Source organism: Rattus norvegicus, chromosome 7 (genome assembly GCF_036323735.1).
Source record: "Rattus norvegicus strain BN/NHsdMcwi chromosome 7, GRCr8, whole genome shotgun sequence".
Lineage (NCBI taxonomy): Eukaryota > Metazoa > Chordata > Mammalia > Rodentia > Muridae > Rattus > Rattus norvegicus.
In genome coordinates this window covers 80715322-80730096 of record NC_086025.1, presented here as the reverse complement: position 1 = coordinate 80730096, position 14775 = coordinate 80715322, and the positions used below count along the sequence as shown (strand labels likewise).

Genomic DNA, 14775 nt, shown 5'->3' with positions numbered 1-14775 from the left:
TTCACAATCCATGGATACTTTAGTAATAAACAGTAGATGGCAATCTTCTAACAATATGAGGATCATGCCTATGTAAACCAAATTATTCCCTTCTGACCACAGCTTCAATGTACCTGGTAGTCATCATGAAGCTAACTTCTGCCTTCATTCGTGCTTTTAAGCCTCGTTTGTTCAGTGTTCAAGAGTTATCCTTGCTTATAATTGATGGTATTTTTAAACTGATTAAAAGTGAGTAAATGTGAAGAATTCTGCTGCTAAATTAAAACAGCTCTTCAGCTGCAGTGTGCGGCTTGTCTGAAGGCTCCTTTCTTTCTCATTAACAGGCGATATTATCAGATATCAGTGTCTTCCAGGGTTTACCTTGGTCGGCAATGCAATTCTGACATGCAGATTGGGAGAGCGACTGCAGATGGATGGGGCACCTCCAGTCTGTCAAGGTACCGATGTTCCACAGTTATTTGCTTATTTACCTTTTTTTTATCCCGAGACAAGATCTTGCTGTATAGTCCAGGTTGGACTCATATTGGAGTTTCACCAGCCACTGCCTGGTGAGTGCTGGGATTACACACAAAGCAACACCAAATTGTGGGTATTGACTTTGTAAACATTTGGTCTGAATTTAAGTCAGATTAGAAAACATTTAAAAGAAAATATTTTTAGTACTGATATTGTGACCCTGAGTTATAAAATTCAATTATTTCTTAGGTAGATCAATTAAAAAATCTTTCCTTTTTTCTGAGATTTATTTTTTATAAGTAGCCTAATATCAGTTCAACTTACATGAATTATTTTTTTTCTCTACAAGGTATGAAAAAAAAAGGAAAAGGGGTAGAATTCCTAAAAGACAGCCAGAGGTTATAATTAATTTTATTAGGAAGAAAGTATTCTAATCGCTTGCTACAGAACTCCTCACTTACTACATGTAAGAATAAGAAGATGAGGATTAAGCACATGGGCACACACCAAAGCAAGCAAGCAAGGAGGCAAGCAAGCTAACAAGTAACATTTAATTGAGCTGACTAAGTAAGCATCACAGTGGAAGACCAGGTCAATCCATGGAGAGCAAACCATGATCAGAGCGTATCCCAGGAAGCTGCAAGATAATAAGTAACTGGTTGTGAGTCAGACATAGCTTAATGAAGGCAAGAAACCCCCAGTTCCAAGTGGGCAATGAAAGTTTTATTAGAAAAAGCTTAACGAGAAGATTGTCTAAATGTCTGTTGAACATGAAAAGAGCTATATAAGAGAACTAGAAATGAATTTGGAGGAATTTACTCTGTCACCGAGGTAGTTAAAGACAGGACTTGAAAGAATAATATAGAGAGGTTCACATACAATTGATTGTGGATTTGTGCTACCTCACAGTACCTTACATATGGTAGTTAATTTCAACAAAGGGGGACTGCTTTATTATATTTTATTATTAGAGTTTCTTGGATCATTCCTTCATTCCAAGTTTTCCTTACATACAGAAATCTGTTTCCTGAATAGTAAGTTGTTACTAGAAAACCTAAAACAAGAATCATGGGACCGATATGACTGATATCTGTTTTCTCAGCACTCTAAAGGCTAAAGCAGGAGAATTATCCACACATTAGAAGTCAACCTGGAGTGTATCCTGAGCCTGAAGCCAGTCTGAACTACAAAGTGGGGTTATGGCTCAAAGAGCAGTAATAAGTTATTATTTTAATCATTAACAATACAAAGGAGCATACGATTTCCTACCTACCTCATTGAAATCCTTATGAAATGAAGAAGAGTCTTCAGAGGAGTACACTAAATTAGCAGGAAGAAAGGCAGTTATGGACGAGCCACACTCTGCAATATCTTAGGACTTTGGTCAGGGTTTCCTGAACATCCGGAAGTTGCTAAATATTCATTCTGATGTCTGTAAATTATACCCACAATGTGGATGTCATTCATTCAGCTACTTTCTGCACAGAAGACTTTCCTGTAGTCTGTCTAGGATTGTATAAAATTCATATTCAGGTGGAGATAAAAATAAATGGAGAATAAAAGGTCTTCTGTTCTCAACATAGGATATAGGGCATGGAAAAAATATTTGAGTATGTGTAGAAGATGTGAACCATTAGGGCCAGGACACAATTATTTCCTAGGTCAAAACATGCAAGCTAAATTGCAAACTCTTGGATAGAAAGTTTCCATGTTAAATACTAATTAAATAGTTCTTACAATGAAAGTAAACAAATGAATCTGGACAATCTTAGTATTTTACAGTCCGGCTTTCCTGTGTTTTCAAGGTCTTTGTTCTAAAATCAGAATGTTCTTACTTTAATTAAAACAGAGTTCTTCTGTCTTATTATTCTTAGTTTAATAGCTAATCACAGAACACTTTAGAGGCTACCCAGTATGTAACTAATCATCTTTTAGAATAAATCTAGGGCATTTCTTTATGAATTAGTTGACAAGTTATTTAAGCAAAAACTGACTTAAAAGTTTTCAGTTAAAATTCACAAAGTTATCAAGTACTCAGTCCTCTAAAAATCCTCCAAATATATAGTTCTCAGTCAATTTATAAATTTAACAATTTATAAAAAATGCATACTGAAAGGGACCGGATATAGATCTCTCCTGAGAGACACATCCAAAGCATGTCCAATACAGAGGTCAATTCGAGCAGCAAACCAGCATAATGAGACCAGGACCCACTTGGGGGTAATTAGAGGAAGTATTGAAAGAGCTGAAGGAGCTTGCAACCCCATAAGAACAATATTGCCAACCAACCAGAGCTTCCAGGGACTAAACCACTACCCAAAGACTATACATGGGCTGACCCAGGGCTCCAACTGCATATGTAGTAGAGAATAACCTTATTGAGGCTTTGGAAGGGGAAGGGGAAGCCTTTGGCCCTGCCAAGGTTGGACCCCTAGTGCAGGGGAATATCGGGGGAGGTATGGGTCAATACCCGAATAGGGGACGGGGAGGGGAGGGGATGGGGATTATGAACAGGAAACCGTGAAGGGGAATAACATTTGAAATGTAAGTAAAGAAATATATCTAATAAAATTTAAAAAAATAATATTTCTATTTTTTCTAAAAAAGAGGTTGTCATCTTCATATTTGACACTAGATCACACACTTAACAATAATATATTTATCACTGTATTTTACAATAACTTACAAAAATTGGAAAATTAATTCTGGACCATTTTCTCTTTAAATCTTTCCATTTTTCCCTCATTTGAAGAAACACTTTACATTTCTATAATCTAGTGTTTTGTTTTGTTTTGTTTTGTTTTGTGTTTTTTACTTTTTTTTTCTATTCTTGTACTATATGGAAACGTTAAATCAAAAATATTAACCTCTAACCTATTTATGTGAAACCATTTATTTAAATGTGAACTTAAATAAATTTAAGCTAATTTTATTCATTATGTTTGGTATTTTAGGCATAATTTATTTAAACACATTAATAAGATCATGACCTAATTATTTTGATTCAGTGAAGTCTAATGCCAAAATCATATAATTACATGCATGCTAGTTGAATCAGAAAATGACATGTGATGGCTTTCCAATCCATCAAAACCTTAAACTTTATGTATCCCAATGCATCACTGATCACTCCATTGTCTTCAGCGAAAACACCGGAAGTGTGATGTAACCCAAAGTTAAGCATTTAACAGTGTTATAAAGGATACTTTGTTATAGTCTTGTACTTTATTTTAACAGAAAGTTTTGGTTTATACAAGCCTTAATCATGCTTGATGTACATGGATGCATTTATGAACAATGTGACTCATAGTGAAAAATTTCGCAATCAAATCCCTCTGAACTTTTATTTTGCCTTTTAGATGACTAATTTAGTGTAGTAAAGCCCTGATAATTTCATTAATCTCTATCTTCAAACCCAAATTAAAATAGATAAATGTATTGTTTGTTCTATTATTCAAATAATGTAAACAGAAGAGTGAAAATCATTGATGTTAGTGGGGAGTAAAAGACCATAATTATGTTGCTTTGTTATTCTTGGAATGTCTCATAAAGAGCCAGAAGCAATATGAAGTAGGATTTTGTATTTTAGCCAATATGTAGGATCTGGAGCTAACACCAGGAGCTGGAGGCTAACTGCTGACTGGAAATTATATAAAGTCTTCATGGCTTTAATTACTTTCCTGAGACCAGAAATAACTGCACAAAATGAAACTTGAGAGAATGCTACTTTATTACTGTCGCACGCTCCTGAATGAGTTGAAAGTATAGGAAGAGAAGAAAATTTCTTAAAAATAAGGACAACGAGACTAACATTTCGATGCGAGAGATAGAGGGAAATCTAAAATAATTAAAAAATAATTGGGAAAGTGTAAAGAATTATAAAAACCTATTATCTTTTTTATATAACTATTTCACTTAAAAAGTGCATTTTCAATGTAATGAAAAGAAGAAATGAATACTATAAATTTTAGGGCTTCACTTTCTATTTTAAATAGCACCTTAATAAAACTGTTATTTAACCCAAATTATTATTATCTTTCTTTAATAATGCAAATCAGCTATTAATTATCTTCTTTGTAGTTAATGAACAAAAACAAGCATTTGGTATTAAAAATACTACTTTTGTTTATGTTCCAAAAGACTTGTAATGATGTCTTCTTTTACAGTGCTCTGTCCTGCCAATGAACTACGACTGGACTCTACAGGAGTCATACTGAGTCCTGGATATCCTGACAGTTACCCAAATTTGCAGATGTGTGCATGGAGCATCTCAGTGGAAAAGGGTTATAACATCAGCATGTTTGTAGAATTCTTCCAGACAGAAAAGGAGTTTGATGTTCTTCAGGTGTATGATGGTAACCATGGCTTATATTTCCTGATAATCATAAATTGAGCCCAAATATCCAAACCATACATGTGGATGTTCCATTCTATATGAAGAATGTAGGTACCTTGATAATTGTCGTAAGTTGACATTTAAAGAAAACATTAAAATACTTCACATTTTATCATTTATCATTTTGTATTAGTTTTCGCTTATAAGGCACATTGGCTCTCCTTTGGTACTTAATACTACTGTAAGAATATAAACTGGAGATAAATGAGAATATAATCATTTATTTATATCTATATTGCTCTTCTCTCCAAAGGACCAAATATTCAGAGTCCGGTGCTTATTTCTCTCAGCGGAGATTATTCAGCAGCTTTTAATGTAACCAGCAATGGTCATGAAGTATTCCTTCAGTGGTCTGCAGATCATGGCAACAACAAGAAAGGCTTCAGGATAAGATACATTGGTATGTTTATGACTACGGCAACTATCTCATCTCTATCATCACTGAGATTGTCATCACTGAGTTAAAATGGGGACCGAGAAAGGCTCAGCAGTAATGAGTATGGATTGTTCTCACAAGGATCTGTAGTCTCCTTACAAGGTGGCTCCTTACTTTCTGTATCACCCCTTCCTGGGGATCTGTCTCATCTACTGGTCTCAACTTGTAACAAGTATGTGTTCTGTGCACATACATTGCATGCAGACAAACACTTACACATAGAAAATTAGGTCAACCAAAAACAGACAGAGGAATCTAGCTATAAATCTGTTAAATTTTAATAAAATTTACAGACACTCCATTGTTGTTTCTTGAACAATTGGAGATATTCTCTCTATGCCTCAATTTTATCTGTGATGAAATAATTCCACCCCATTCTTTAACTGATTTTCTCTCATATTGAAAGCCCAGAGGGCATTTGCAGCTTAGATTAATTATAAGTCGATTAATTGTAAATTAATCCAAATTGAATGTTTGAATGTTTCAATAGATTTGTTTCTCCTAACCCTCTGAAAATAGCAAATATGCAACATCCTATATCCTAAAAAAACTAGCACTGAATGATTCTAAGCAGAAACAATTATAAATATTTTCTTTAGTCTTTATCTTTTTTGTAGTACATGCTAAAGTATCTTAAGTGTTGAAAGACAAGTCATTGAGCACAATTCCAAAACTACAACTAAAAACATGACCAGAGGGGTTCAGTGAGAGGGATGCAAAGTGAATAAATAAAATAATTAAAAATGTGAAGTTGAAGAAGCCAGTATATATTTTAAATATCAAGAGGATATCATTTTATGTGTCTTCCTTTCCATAATAAGGTTTATAGGTAGCAAGTTGGTGGTGTTTGACTATAACATGTTCTCCATTACAGGAAGGATGCATTACTTTTCTTTACTATAATCCTAGGTGAGAGTAGAAGCTACGGTCTGGACTAGAAGAATATGTTTTTCTTCAGTGTTGAAATCATACTTACTAGGATGTTGATCACTATGAACCTCTTCAACTATATATGTTTATAAATAGTTTTGATAAAATACTCAGTTGCATACAAATTATCACCTATACTGTGTAGAATAGATACTGGCTCATTTATATGAATTTAAATACTTATGAATTGTTCATGAGAATAAATATGTACATATCTTTATGAATAATGTACCCATAAAGTAATTCTACCTTGCTGCTTTTATTTTAAAAGAATGAGTTTATAATTATAATTACATGGTAATTGCTTTTTCACATCTTAAAAATACACCGCCACATTATTAATTTGCTTACAAAATGTGTGGCCTAGTCAATCTGAAGACAAAAGGAGAACATTCTTAGAATTGCATCCATGCTTGAGACACCCTTAAGATTGTATTTAGTCAGTGTTTTAACCATACAAAATACATCCATTTTCTTATTCTTATGCCTAAAGAAAATTTGAATTTTGTTACATTACATTTTGTTTTGCATTATTTTAGCATAGAGAAATTGTTCAAATGAATGAATTATAAGCAGTATATTGATTATGTTGTGAATTTTTGTGTACATTGTTATCTGTGGCAAATTTTGATATAGGTTTAAAGAAAACACTATTTTAAGCTATCAAGAAATGCTTGGCATGGTAAATATGTACTTTTTCCCATTGGAAGTGACAGTTAATGACACATATATTCTAAATTCAATGTTTATCACTATTTATCTCCCACTTTCTATGTCCTTAGATGACAATGACATTTCAAAACATAGCCATAGCATGACAAACTGAATAGTCTCTAAAGTATGAATATGGAAAATCTAAAGACAATATCTTTCGTCATTTCAGACCTTAGGAAAAAGAAAATTTTATTTTATTGTCAATATCTGTGCTGCTATACGTAACCCATCATATAAGAATTTGTAGTAGAATATCAACGATATTTAGGAAATCGGAAAGTTCATTTTAACATAGTCATAATGAAATTAATTCCCTACTATGATACAAATGTCTAAAGACTCCACCATATCTCCCAAGCTATGACATTTAGGCCATTCATACAACAGGTAACTAACTTTCTTGAATTCAGTGCTGTATATCAGAGCTTTTGAAAACAAAAAGGTTACAGAAAGCATAAAATCAGGAGACATTTTAGATGATAGTAAAAGTATGAGAGAGTCTAGGGATTATTAAACACCTTACAAGCCATGAAAGTAAATATTTGAAAAGACATTAAAATGGACAATGCTCATTGAAATAAAATAACAACTGTTTTAGATTTAAGTAATCATTAATTGCATAATGGTTTACAAGCTTGGATGATAAGGAAGGTCTAACTGTTAATTAAGCAGTGATTATTTTTTCTTTGGAAAGCCTTCTACTGTAGCACACCAGAATCTCCACCTCATGGATACATCATCAGTCAGACAGGGGGACAACTGAACAGTGTGGTTCGTTGGGCCTGTGACCGAGGGTTCCGACTCGTTGGGAAAAGCAGTGCGGTTTGCAGAAAATCATCCTATGGATATCATTCATGGGATGCACCGGTCCCTGCCTGTCAAGGTGACGTATCTTATCTCAAAGTAGAAATATATGCATGAATAAAAATTAAGCATACACTTTTACACTAAGTACAAAATAGACAATACTAAATATACAAATTTAAAAGCACATCGTAAGACATAAACCATACACGGGCTGTCCAAGCCCCACCCCCCCCACCCTCTTGGCACATATGTAGCAGAAGAGTGCCTTGTGTATCCTCACTGGGAGAGGATACTCCAAATCCTGTAAAGACTTGATGCTCTAGGGAAGGGGGATGCTGGGGGTAGGCGGGCACCCTCTCAGAGGCGAAGGGGAGGGGGAGGGGAAAATAAATCTGGAAGGGGAGACAAGAAGGGAGGGTGAATATTGGGGAGGTAAATAAATAAAATATTTAATTAATTATCTAAATAAAATATATTAAAATTGTTTTAGAAAGTACATCATAGAGCCTTTCCTGGAAGTCAGGCATAAAGACATAAAATTGACTGTAAGACATACAAAATTTGATAACTTCTCTTGGTGTTAAGTGATCCTTTAATCACAAATTTATATTTAAATACATATGCTAGCCGCAGATTTACTGTATCATGTACTTTGTAGTGATAAAATGATGGAAATTGACTGAGTGTATAGAAAGATAATAGTAAGAGTGGACAGATCAGCATAGTTTTTTATCACAAAGTGTGCAAAATTAGGATCTCTAGGAACAAATTTATGAAAAAGATTCTAGTTAATTATCTGGTTATTTCCCTCTTCTCTTGTTTTCTAACTTAGCAGCAATATATTTCCCATTCTTATTTGTAATTTTTTACAAAGCAAAACACTCTGTGGGCACTGGGTCTTGTGAAAACAAATTGACAAAATTGAAAATCAAACATCAAGTTAAAATTATCTGAGGAAGAGCAATGATCATATAACAAAAAATAGCTGCTTATATTCACCTACTATGAAATTTCTAACTCATTCATTCATTTTTATACTCTCGATTTTATTCCCCTCCCAATCCAAACCCCAGGGTTCCACGTTCCATACTTCCTCCCTGCCCCCCCACACTCCCACCCCTCTACAAGGATGTCCACCCCACCAGACCTCTAAACTTCCTGGGGCCTCCAGTCTCTTGAGGATTAGGTGCATCTTCTCTGACTGAACCCAGACCCGGGAGTGCTCTTCTGTATATGTGTTGGAGGCCTCATCTCAGCTGGCGTATGCTGCCTGGTTGATGATACAGTATCTAAGAGATCTCAGGGGTCCAGGTTAGTTCAGAATACTGATCCTCCTACATGGTTACCCTCCTCCTTAGCTTCCCCCAGCTTTCCCCTAATTCAACCAGACAGGTCAGCAGTTTCTGTTCGTTGGTTGGGTGTACATATCTGCATCTGACTCTTTCAGCTGCTTGTGGGGTCTTTTGGAGAACAGTCATGGTAGGTCACTTTTTGTGAATGACCCATAGCTTCAGTAATTGCGTCAGGTCTTAGGGCCTCCCCTTGAGATGGAACCCACTTTGGACCTGTCGCTGGACCTTCTTTTCTTCTGCTCCATTTCTATCCTTGCATTTCTTTCAGACAGGAAGAATTATAGGTCAGAGCTTTGATTGTGGGATAACTACCCCATCCCTCCCTTAAAGCCCTATCTTTCTGCTAGAGGTGGATTCAATAAGTTCCCTCTCCCCACTGTAGGCCACTTCATCTAGCCTCTCTTCCCCCTTTGAGTCCTGAGAGTCTCTCACTTCCCAGTTTCTAGAACCTTCTAGAGGGTTTTCTCAACCTCCTTGCTCCCAAGGTTGCCTATTTCCATTCTTTCTGCTGGCTCTCAGGACTTCAGTCATTTTCCACACCCAATACCAGATCATGTCCCCCTCTCCCTCCACTCCCATCTCCTTTCCCTCCCTTGTCCCTCCTTTCCTCCCCCATTGGGGTTGCTTTCTTCTCCCTCCCAAGTGGAACTGAGGTCTCCTTACTTGCGCCCTTGAAATTTTTGTGTTCTGTGGACTGTATCTTGGATATTCTGTACTTTTTCATTTATTTTGTTTTTGGCTAATATCCACATATTACTAAGAAGATACCATGCATGTCCTTTTGGGTCTGAGTTAACTCACTCTGGATGACATTTTCTGGTTCTATCCATTTGCCTGCAAAACTCAGGATGTCCTCATTTAATGTTTTGTGTCAATTCTTCTGTCTTGGGGCATCTGGGTTGTTTCTAGCTTCTGGCTATCACAAGTAAGGCAGCTACAAACATAGTGGAACCTGTGCCCCTGTAGCATGGTAGGGAATCTTTTGGATATATTCCCAAGAGTGGTATTTCTGGATCTTTAGGTGGGTCTATTTCCAATTTTCTGAGTAACCTCCAAATTGATTTCCAGAGTCGTTGTGCCAGTTTGCAATCCCACGAGCAATGGAGGAGTGCTCCTCTTTAGCCACATCCTTGCCAACATGTGTTGTCACCTGAGGTTTCGATCTTAGCCATTCTGACTTTAAGGTGGAATCTCAGGATCATTTTGATTTGCATTTCTCTTATCACTAAGGACTTTGGACATTTCTTTGGGTGTTTCTCAGCCATTTGAGATTTCTCTATTGTGAATTCTTGGTTTAGTGTTATGTCCCACGTTTTTGATTGAATTGTTTGTTAGTTTGATTGCTTTTTGGTGGTAAGCTTCTTGAGTTATTTATATATTTTGGATATTAGTCCTCTATCAGATGTGCTGTTGGTGAAGATTTTTTTTTCCCAACCTGTAGGATGCCGATTTGTCTTATTGACTATGTCCTTTGACTTACAGAAGCTTTACAGTTTCATAAAGCCTATATATTAATTATTGATCTTAGAGTGTGAGCCATTAGAGTTCTATTTAGGAATTTTCCCCCAGTGTCAATGAATTCAAGGCTCTTTCCCACTTTCTCTTCTGTGAGATTCAATGTATCTGGTTTTATGTTGAGGTGCTTGATTCATGTGGACTTGAGCTTTGTGCATGGTGATAAATATGTGTCTATTTTTATTTTCTATATACAGACATCCAATTAGACCATTTAATTAAGATGCTTTTTTTCCATTGTATATTTTTGGCTTCCTTGTCAAAAATCAAGTGTGCGTAAGTGTGTGGTTTTATTTTTGAGTCTTCAATTTTATTCCACTGATCAACCTGTCTGTCTCTGTACCAATACCATGCAGTTTTTATCACTATTGCTCTGTAGTAGCTTGAGGTCAGGGATGGTGATTCTCCAGACACTCTTTTATTGTTAAAAATGTTTTTGCTATTCTGTTATTTTCCTTTCCAAGTGAATTTGAGAATTGCTTTTTTCATGTCTTTGAAGAATTGTGTTGGAATTTTGAGGGGATTGCATTGAATCTGTATATTACCTTTGGTAGGATGGCCTTTTTTAATATGTTAAGTCTGCCAATCCATGAGCATGGGAGATCTCTCCATTTTCTGACATCTTCTTAAATTTCTTTCTTGAAAGACTTGAAGTTCTTATCATAATGATTTTTCACTTGTTTGGTTAGTGTTACCCCAAGATATTTTATATTATCTGTGGCTATTGTGAAGGGAGTTGTTTCACTAATTTCTTTCTCAGTCTGTTTATCATTTGTATAAAGGAAGGCTACTGATTTGTTTGAGTTAATTTTATATCTGACCAATTTACTGAAGCTGTTTATCAGCTGGAGAATTTCTCTGGTAGAATTTTTTGGGTCATTTATTATACTATTATATCATCTGCAAATAGTAGATTCTTTAATTCTTCTTTGCCAATTTGTATCCCCTTGATCTCTTTTTATTTTCTTATTGTTCTAGCTAGCGATTTGGGTAATATATTAAATAAATACAGAGAGTGAGCATCCTTGTCTAATCCCAGATTTTAGTGGGATTGCTTCAAGTATCTCTCCATTTAATTCGATATTGGCTGTTGGTTTGTAGTAAATTGCTTTTATTGTATGAATTCTTGATCTCTCCAATACTTTTAACATGAAATGGTGTTTGTTATATTTTGTCGAATGCTTTTTTGTGTCTAAGGTGATGATCATGTGATTTTTTCTTTGAGTTAGTTTATCTTGATGAATTTTTGTATAATGATTTGATGTGTTCTTGGATTTGGTTTGCAAGAATTGTATTGAGTATTTTTGCATTGATATTCATAAGTGAGATTGGTCTGAAGTTCTCCTTGTTGGTAGGGTCCTCATGTCGTTTAGGTATCAGAATAATTTTAGCTTCATAAAATGAATTAGGTAGTGTTCCTTCTGTTCCTATTTTATGGAATAGTTTGAGGAATAACTCTCTACTCAAGGATGAAATAAAGAAAGAAATCAAAGACTTTCTGGAATTTAATGAAAATATTGACACTTCATACCCAAACCTACGGAACATAATGATAGCAATGCTAAGAGGAAAATTCATAGCACTAAGTGCACTGTAAAGAAACTGCAGAGATCTTACACTAGCAACTTAACAGAGCTGTGAACAGAGGAAGCAAATTCACCCAAGAGGCTAGAAGACAGGAATTAGTCAAATCTGGGCTGAAATAGAAATAAGTTAATTCAGGGCTGAATTATCAACCAATTAGAAACAAAGGATCAGCAAAACCAGAAGCTGGTTCTTTGAATCAACAAAATGGATAAACCCCTAGCCAAACTAACTAAACAGCCCAGAGGCAGCATCCAAATTAACAAAATCAGAAATGGAAAGTGAGATATAACAACAGAAACAAAGAAAATTTAAAAAATCACCAGATCCAACTACAAAAGCCTATACTCAACAAAACTGGAAAGTCTAGGTGAAATGGATGGTTTTCTAGACAAATACCACATACCAAAGTTTAATCAAGAGCAGGCAAACTTTTTAAACAGGCCCATATCCCATAAGGAAATAGATGAAGTCATTAAAAACCTCCTAACCAAAAAAAGCTCAGGGCCAGACGGATTTAGTTCAGAATTCTACCAGACCTTTAAAGAAGACCTGATACTAATTTTCCGCTAGTTAATAGTTTAATCACTCATGTTATGCAAATTTGATATATTGAAATGCACTTCAATATATATGTATATGTATACATATATATATGCATATATATGCCCTTTACCAATAATTATAACAACATATATTATTTCTTAGTATAACATTTTTCTCTGAAGTCTCATTTGGAAAGGAATAGCTGATCTCGTGTTATAACATCACAGAATGTAATAATATAAGAATCTAATCTTAAACCATATATAGTTTAAATGATATTAAAACTTCGCATTATAGTTACACAAAGATTTTCTGGGTGTATTTTATATATATACACATACACATATATATATATATGAATATGAAACCTTTAAACTTTAAACTTAAAAATTTACATATAGTGACATTTTTCATTAGGTTTAATTGTGAGTGTGTGTGTGAATATGTACAAGAGAGAGAGAGAGAGAGAGAGAGAGAGAGAGAGAGAGAGAGAGAGTATATGTGTGTGAATACAGGTTATTAGAGTATTGATAGTTTTAGATGATGCTGGAACTGGAATTTCAGGTGGTTGTGGGCTACTGATTGGGAGACCATTATATTTATCTTAAAAGAAAATCATCCTAAAGTTACTGAATGTTTGCTAATGCTTTCTAGGGTCAATGCTATAATACACTGATTTTAGGTATATCTATCACATTTACACATGGCCAATCACATTCCTTTTTCAACATTATTACCTAACATTTTCTGTTGTTAGAATAAGCATGTTGGGGTATCATTGAAGGAAAATGTATTTGATCTTATAAAATGGTCCAATATTTGTAGTACAAACTGTTCTATCATATTCATAAAATATTTTGTGAAAATATGTTTGTTGGAGATGTGACCTATTCATTTGGGTGTTTCTACTTATTTCACTGGTAAGAGCTATTCATATAGCACAAACTTAATGTCACTCTTGTTTGTTCTCTTCAAGGAACTGTTCTTCTTGCCTGTCAATGTCTTCGACATCCTGATATTTACTTACTTACTTCAGTATTAATTAAACAGTATGAACAAGTTATAAATAGAAAATTTCCTTGGCTCTCTTTGTTTGTGTTCTATTAATTATTTTTCTTTTAGAACACTGGATAGCCACTGATTGACAAACACACAGGGACTGGTGTCAGGAAGTGAATAACTTCATCCTATTACTAAACTAAGTACTGTTATTGCTCTGAAGAAATATTGACTTTCCAATCACTGCCTCAATTTTAAATTCTGTTTTCCTGTCATTTCATAAAGCAGCAACCGTGACAGCCTCTGGGAGATGATTCTTCTCCCAAACAACAAAGTTGTATCCAATTTTTTTCTTTTTCTTTTTCTTGGTCATAGAGGTATACACACACATATATATGTGTGTGTGTGTGTGTGTGTGTGTGTGTATGTGTGTGTGTGTATGTGTGTGTGTAACATACAAATAAAATATAAAATATCATAAATAAGATACATACTATTAATATAATACCAAGAATTCTACATTTATTATATTAAATTTAGCAGAGTAGAATTTGTTAGAAAGGATTTATTAGAATAGTATACATGATGTGGTCCACATAAACCATTAATGACTCTCTTCTAATGGAAAGTTCAACAATTAAGTAATTATTTAGTCCCCAAGGCTAGATATTTCAGCTGGACTTTAAAATATGCCAAAAATAAAAAAGAAGTAGGCTCTAATACTAGTGAATAGAGAGTAAGAGCAAACAAAGAGACACTGGATTTGGCATGGGCTTTAGAAACTTCAAAGCCGACTGCTAGCAACACACCTCCTCCAACAGGGCCACACCTTCTCCTCCTAAGCAGTTCATCAACTGGACACTAAGCTCATGTATATGAAGGGCATTTTCATTCCAACCATTACATAAGTTGAAGTGGAGCTACTTGTCCACAAAATATTTGTACAGTCATATGACTATGACATTTTCTACTACAGGTCTAACATATAACCATTTTTCTAAACATGTGAGAAACTCATAATATTTAAGTACATTTATTTT

The 14775-nt window shown here is 34.7% G+C and overlaps 1 protein-coding gene across 7 annotated transcripts in view; it reads left to right on the top strand.

Moving 5' to 3' along the window:
* The window catches only part of Csmd3 (CUB and Sushi multiple domains 3), a 1319129-nt gene that overhangs the window by 1226373 nt on the left and 77981 nt on the right, over nt 1-14775 (top strand). For all 7 annotated transcript variants that reach the window (XR_010053386.1, XM_063264433.1, XM_063264432.1 and 4 more), the window contains 4 exons: nt 324-437; nt 4623-4811; nt 5106-5252; nt 7627-7815. Coding sequence is in view for 6 of the 7 variants with exons in the window: in XM_063264433.1 (XP_063120503.1) it covers nt 324-437; nt 4623-4811; nt 5106-5252; nt 7627-7815 (639 nt within the window). In the remaining variant the exon portion in view is untranslated. The remainder of the gene's footprint in view (nt 1-323; nt 438-4622; nt 4812-5105; nt 5253-7626; nt 7816-14775) is intronic.